Here is a 7,727-nt window from a genome sequence, read left to right on the forward strand (position 1 = left end):
TTCTGCATCAGTTGAACTAGATAGATAGAACTATATACCGATTGATATTTATTGGGTGATAGATAGAACTAATGAATTAAATATATAAAAGGTAATAGGTCAGCGATACTATGTGGTCCTACATAATTTTGGTGCTCTAAGGTATTGCAAAAATTTAAAGCAAAACTTGAAAACCAGGGAAGATAAGTTAATATTGTTATGGCTATTCTAAAATCAAGTACATTATGACATTACCTGGGCAGATTCTTAAATATTTATAATTATCTTACTCACATATTTCTGAGATAGTTTAATCTATGGGTATTGAAAAGAGACATTTAAGATATCTTTTTTACACTGAAAACGTTAAAGCATAAATTATTTTAACATAGATATGAGAAGATTAGTGCCTTGTTATCCCCATGCTAAATTGGGTCTATACCAATTAAATTATTTAGATGCTATGTAAATTAAGAGGGATGTTGGTCCAAATGTCTGTTTGCCAGAAGACTCTGTGACAGAAAATTCAGATCAATAGACACTATTCGTATTTAGAAATTGATATTCCTAAAGTCTCAAAAGTCAAAGATTAAGAATCACATTTGCACCATTTCATACCAATTAGGATGGGTATAATTGAAAAAAAAAAAGGAAAATAATAAGGGTGGGTATGAAGGGTATGAAGAAAGTGGACATTTTGCACCTTGCTGGTGGCAATGTAACATTGTACAGCTGTGGTGGGAAAGTATGGTGGTTCCTCAAAAAGTTAAACACAAAATTGAGATATGACCCAGTAATTCAAAATAATTAAAAACATTTGGAAACAAGGACTCCAAAGATACTTGTATATCAGTGTTCATGGTAGCATTGTTCACAATAGCCAAAGGTAGAAACAATCCAAATGTCCCTTAACAGAAGAATGGATAAACAAAACACACAAGGGAATAAACATACAATGAAATATTATTTTAGCCACAGAGGGTAAAGTTCAGATACATTTGACAACATGGAGGAACCTTGAAAACATTATGCTAAGTGACATAGGCCAGACATAAAATAAGAAATGTTGTATGATTCCACTTACATGGAATAGTTAGGATAACAAATTCATAGAGACAGAAAGTAGATAGGAAGTTATGAGGGGTTGCAGGGAGGGTGAAATGAGGAGTTATTACTTACTCAGAGCAGAGCTTCTCTTTGGGGTAGTACAAACTTTTAGAAATAGATAGTGGTGGTTGCAAAGCCCTGTGAATGTAGTTAATGCTACTGAAATGTACATTTTAAAATGGTGAAAATGGCAAATATAATGTTATATGCAGTTTACCACAATAAAAACAAAGTAAAAATAATTACTTTTGGAACACCACCCATTGCTTGGTTTCTTACAACCGCTTTAATATTCATAGATCTAACTATAGTATAGTTTAGATGTCTCTCTAATATAGGGACTATATTATATAAAAGCAGAGGGGACATCTCTGGTGGTATAATTGACTAAGAGTCCATTGTTTGCTCTGGGATCCAAAATTTAAATGTAGGCTTCTGAATTTAGGTTTTGTATCCTTTCTATCAAAGAGTCCTCACTGAACGTTGACTCAAACAGAGCAAGAATGGACTTCTTGAAAACATTTTTGAAGTCCTCCCCAGTAAACAAGTAGAGTGTAGGAGAAAAAATAGCGTTGAAAGAAATGGTTATGACTGTAAGTATCAGAGTCAACTGTAAAAGTACTGATTGGTTCTTAGTGAGGATTAAGCCCTGGTGCACATGGTAGGGCATCCAGCACACAAAGAAAGAGATAATGGCAGTCATCATGACTTTGAAGGGCTTATTGGACCTAGACAGGCCCCTCTCTTTCATCTTGTTGGCTACTCTTTTGTAGCAAAGGGTGATGGTAAAGAAAGGCAGAAGGAAGCCTAGCAAAAAACGGCCAATGAAACAGGCTACATGAATCCATTTCCTGAATGTATGCATCTTTTTGCTTTCCCAGTTAGTAGACACAGCATAGTTATTTTGGCAGGTCACTCTTCCTTTATGGTCATCATGTGTCTCTCTGAAAACCAAATAAGGCATGCCGAGGGCTGTGGCAGAGATCCAGATTCCCAGGATGATCCTGGAAGCCCAGCGTGGGGTTCGGTGCAGCTGTGACCACACTGGGTGAAGAGTGAGAAGGTAACGGTCAACACTGATGGCTGAGAGGAAGAAAATAGAGGCGAACATCCCTGTAGACAAAGTGGCATTGAAGACCTTGCACATGGCAGTTCCAAAGCTCCAGTGATTGTCCTGAAGGTAGGAGGCAGCTATAAATGGTAGAATCAATATTGAAATAAAATATGAGAAAATGAGATGAAAAAATAAGAGCGTATTGACAGTCTTTTTCATCTTGAAAAAGAGCACCCATAGGTAGAGCCCGTTGGTGACGGTACCAATTATAACTGACAAGTACAGAAGAAGGGCAATGATCACGTTTGAGGCAGGAGCTGGAAAGTGAGTGCTGTTTCTTACTAGAGTGGAGACATTGAGCAAATTGGTGAAGTTGATCAGATCCATAATTACCTGTGGAGAGAGAAACTGAAAATAATCACAAAAAAGAAGCAAAAAAAAAAAAAGGTTAAATATAGAAATTTGAACAGTAATTTGTGCGTAGTAAAAGTCAAAATGACACTATTTAAAATTTTTTTTTCAACGTTTTATTTATTTTTGGGACAGAGAGAGACAGAGCGTGAACGGGGGAGGGGCAGAGAGACAGGGAGACACAGAATCGGAAACAGGCTCCAGGCTCCGAGCCATCAGCCCAGAGCCTGACGCGGGGCTCGAACTCACGGACCGCGAGATCGTGACCTGGCTGAAGTCGGATGCTTAACCGACTGCGCCACCCAGGCGCCCCCAAAATGACACTATTTTAAAAATGGCAAATATCAGGGCCACCTGGCTGGCTCATTAAGTAGGACATGTGACTCTTGAGTTCAGGGTCTTGAGTTCAAGACCTACATTGGGCATGGAGCCTACTTAAAGAAAAGAAAATTGTAAAATGGCAAGCATAATATTTCCACAATAAATGCAAATCAGATATTTTCCTAAGGTCCATATTTTTATTTGGTATGAAGAATTAAGATCAGATTAACTTGAGCATCAAAAATGGAAATACTACAGATGAAATTAATGTGAAAGAGAAATGAAGTTTGGAATATTTTGACTTTAAGTATTAATTTAGGTAGCTAAAAATCTTCTATTTAGACATGAGCCGTAAGTCTGACCTTCCTTGATGGTCATAACTTCTTGAATAAGCCATTGTAGGATCAGTTTTGCTTGACTAAGACTTGATCAGAGCAAATGTTGTTAATGAAATTGAGTAACAAAAATAGCAACTGCTGCAAATCAATAATAATTTGGAGCTATAATTAGATTTCTTCCATGAGCTAATTATATACAGTAAATGCTGTTAGCTAGTATTAAAGTCAGCATGTAATAAGAACCAATATTCATTTGGGAACCCTAGGCTAGGGCACTGTATGATTGTGAGGTGCCTTTACAATCATCAAAGGGGAACATGAATTGTTGAATATAGTGGTAGTTCTTTCTTACCTGGGAAAGGAAAAGAGGCAGAGAAGTCAAGGAATTGATATTTATCTAATACTTTTTATATGCCAATAGCTTTCTATAAAAGTAATTTCTTTTTTTCTCACAAAACAAATATTTAAACAGAAGAGAAAGTGAGGTTTTCAGGAGTTAAATTTCTTATTTATCAGCATTTCCCACCATGCCCTCGTTGTGGCAGGTGGGGAACCCTACCAGTGGTTGTGTTACTTCTTTGAGAATTGGTAATTCATGTGTAGTGTTTTGATAATGCTCCATGAATCAGAATATTTGATTATCCAAAACATCCTACTTCTTGGATAATGATTCCTAGAGTATTGAAAATATGAACCTGAGAATGTTTTGGAAATAGCTAATATATATAACAGTCATATCAACAAATTGGTTTTTGATAAATTGGATATAGCAGTAGAAATTACTAATGATTTTTTTCCACTAAGCAAAAACATTCTAAGAATATAGAGAGAGAATAAATAAAATAATTGCTATATCAAGACCACAATTTCCTTAAGTTAATTCTGCCTTCTAAGGGAGTTGCAAACTTTTTCTCCAAAGTAGAAAAATGGCTCTCTTCAGGAAAATGCCTTACTAGTCTGCTTTGAATAAAAAGTGAAGCCTAAGGACAATGAATGGAGAGGCAATGGCGAATGACAGAGTGGGAGCCTGGGAAAGATGCTGTGGGAGGGTCCTGGGACCATGAGAAGAAGGAGGAGTGAGGATGGTTTTCAGAGAGGAGGGTACAGGAAAGACATGTGGGAGGTTAGGAGGCTTGAAGAGGAGAAAAGTTCAATGAGATATTCTGAAAAGCAGAAATGACAGAGAGGGTTTAAAATGAGGAATTTCTAATATTCAGTTTTAATCCATGTGCTATGCTTTGATGTGGTGTAATGTCCCGAAATCAAGAGTAGGTCGCTTAACAGACGGAGCCACCAGGTGCCCCTATAAGGGAGGTTTTTAATTTTTTTAATTTTATTATTTTATTATTTTATTTTTTTAGATTTTTTTTTTTTACGTTTATTTATTTTTGAGACAGAGAGAGAGACAGAGTATGAATGGGGGAGGGTCAGAGAGAGAGGGAGACACAGAATCTGAAACAGGCTCCAGGCTCTGAGCTGTCAGCACAGAGCCCAATGCGGGGCTCAAGCTCACTGGCTGCGAGATCATGACCTGAGCCGAAGTCGGATGCTCAACCGACTAAGCCACTCAGGCGCCCCTAGGGAGGTTTTTTAAACAATTGTGTGGTTGAGATCTGGAAGGGCATCTGAAAGTAATGTGGGACTTGAGCAAAATCAATATGGGTAGTGGTTCTGAATAGCATATTAAGTTTCCTAGGAACTTGATTTATTGCATATAACCAGGGGATTTCTTCTTCTCCTTTGTTTTTAGATTTCTTCATTCTTAAAGATCTTTTTCCATGCATGGTTTTAAAGTACATGAGTATAAATTAGTGGGGCAGAACTTGGGCTCTGGCATCCCACAGAACTGGATTTCCATTCTATTTGTACCACTTACCAGCTCTGTGGACTCTTAACTCTGAGTCCCTTTTACCTTCTAAACCCCAATGAGCTTCTATGAGGATGAAATGACATAATTTAGCTCCATTCATGGCACATATTAAGCACTCAGTAACTTTTTACCTATTATTTTGCTCAACTTGTTCTATTAAGGCTAGCAAGTACTTCCTTTTCCCCCTTTTAATACTGCAGTCCACATTCCTTCCTCCTCAAAGCCTCCCTATTGAATTCTAGAGTACTACCAGTGATTTCTAAAAAAATCCAAGTGTTCATCTATTGGGACAGAAGTTCTCAGATTTAGAGTTATTTTGAGGCCTTGCTGTAGTGACACCTTTGGCATAGTGGCTTTCAGATAGATGCCACCTTTGCTTAGGAACACTGTGCTTCTATGGGAGGGTAGGCATGAGAACCTCCAGAAACTGATCTGTGTTAATTTAGATACTTTATTGTAATGTAGTAGTACAGAAGTAACATTAATTGGTATGTTCTTTTCTAACCTTTCCACTAAAGCTCTAAAAACTTTCCCCAGAATTAAACAGATTCATGTGATATTCCCTCAACAGTTTGTTCATCATTAGCAATGGCCTGTCCCATATAATGTAACAGCATTTAATTAAAACATAAAGCACTGGCCTTCCCCCAAATGATACTTTTCCTTTAGGATGCTCACATCTGGAGGTTTTTGATACATGTTGGAGGTCGCAGGGTCTCTAGGCCATACATCTGAATTTTCTGTTCAGTTACTTGCTCTGGCGGACACTGTTCCCTGGCAAATAGCACAGCCATTTACAATCTGCTCCTCACTGCCCGCTACAGGGACTAGAAAGCTGCACACTCATTTCCCCAAATTTCCTTACAGCAAGTGATTCAGTTTTAATCATCAAGTGATTCATGTGATTCAGTGAATCATTAAGAGATGCCACCTGTGTAGTTTCTGGGGTTGGAAAGCTGCTGTGGAGCATGCCTGGAGGGTTTATTCAGATAATAGCACCAAGATAAACCTGCTGGCCCCGGGATCCTTACCTTGGAGTTATATTCCCATGTCAGATAGTCTTAGGTAGGCCAGAGTGACTCTAAATCAGCAATCTTCTCTCCATGGACAGGCAAAAATCAGTGACACTTTGACTTCATTTCATCTGCCTTTCTTCTGGCCGATGGTATTCCCCAACTTTGAAGCTACTATTTAAATATTCCGTGAGGTCTTCTTGCTCTTTTCCAGTTCCTTTTTCTGTGTAATGTATGATAAAGAGGTGGAGATAGAAAATTAAGTACTTCTTCAAATCATTTCTCCATTTTAAGAGGAGATTTAAAAAATTCCATAAACAAAGCCATTCTATTTAAGGTTGATAAGCTCATTTCAGGTGTTAAAATGCTGATTAAAAATTATCTTCTGTATATGGTCATCCCACTAAGCACCCACTCTGCCTCGAGTGTAGCACATTCATTAGCATATGGAGCATGCTGTTGGGTACATAGAGAGACTGGGTAAATACCAAGCTTGGAAAAAACTGAATCTGGAAATTAGCAATCTAATCCCCTTAGAGTGAAGATGGTCAGGAAGAAAAGCAAACACTGAGTTTCACATGAAAATGAAATGTATGAGTACAGGCCAAAGATTAATATTATTTAGTTTGGGAAGATGAAGACTTTTATCTTTCATTTACATCTGTACAATTGTTGAGAATGGTTGGAAAGAACACAGAGTTGGGTACCATATCCTGGAAGACGATCTCATTATAAGAAAATCCTGAACACAGATCATGTATTTATGAACTGAATCTTACATTTTCTATTTGCCTCTCTCCAGTCCCTATCTGACATTTTTTAGGATCAGCTTCTGTGCTGACCTCAGTGTCCTGATTTCTTTCCGGCTTGGTTTCCTCTTGATCTCTGCACTGACAGTAGAGAAAAATACATCAAAACCTGTGTGTGGCTTCAGTGCTGAAGCTCGGGAATCAGTTATCCAGTTTGCGTTAGAATTTTAAAGCTTTCATTGCTACTGTAAACTTATTAGAAATAGGCTTAAATTTAGTTCTTAATTCTTTGGGACTGTGACCTTCAACCTAAGAACTGATCTTTGCTTCAGGATAAGTTTTCAAACTTGCTACTGCATTTTAAGAGTGATTTCTTGCTAGGTTTTCATGCCCTTTGGGTTAATTCACACATCTAGAAGGAACCTGAGCTACTATTCAGTTCAAACCTGCTAATTTTGAAGATTAGCAAACTGAGATGCAGAGTTAAGTGACTCAGAAGAGGTTTTCAGCAACAAAAGAATGAGAGAGCTCTTTCCACTGTCCTATGCTATTTCATTAATTAAAAAAGGGGGATGTGTGTGGATTAGGTTCTTGCTCCTCTTCCTTTCACTCTGTATTTTTAAATTTTACAATTAGTAAAATTCATAAATAACAAATATATCAAGGACGAGTGTTTAACACCCCTCTCACCAAATGCACAAGGACTAGTACCACCATTAGATAGCCTAAAATTTGACTCTTAACTGTTCTCAGAAATACTCTCATTAGTGAGCATTTTCTTCAAATAGGTAATTAAACCAATGACATTAACTCCTTTGGGCAATATGCACACTGCTTTTGAGGAAGTATTTTCTCTTTTGTGGCTTTGTTGATGTGGCTGCATTC

General features: G+C 37.6%; 1 protein-coding gene across 1 annotated transcript; it reads right to left on the reverse strand.

Moving 5' to 3' along the window:
* Positions 1–312: 312 nt before the first annotated feature.
* On the reverse strand, positions 313–6,371 carry GPR33 (G protein-coupled receptor 33). Its single transcript, XM_015073865.3, has 2 exons — positions 6,112–6,371; positions 313–2,533 (listed from the first exon to the last, which is right to left on the reverse strand). The coding sequence occupies exon 2, from the start codon at positions 2,525–2,527 to the stop codon at positions 1,508–1,510; it is 1,020 nt and encodes a 339-aa protein (XP_014929351.1). The 5' UTR covers positions 2,528–2,533; positions 6,112–6,371; the 3' UTR covers positions 313–1,507.
* Positions 6,372–7,727: the final 1,356 nt, after the last annotated feature.

This window comes from Acinonyx jubatus, chromosome B3 (assembly GCF_027475565.1).
Source record: "Acinonyx jubatus isolate Ajub_Pintada_27869175 chromosome B3, VMU_Ajub_asm_v1.0, whole genome shotgun sequence".
Classification (NCBI taxonomy): Eukaryota; Metazoa; Chordata; class Mammalia; order Carnivora; family Felidae; genus Acinonyx; species Acinonyx jubatus.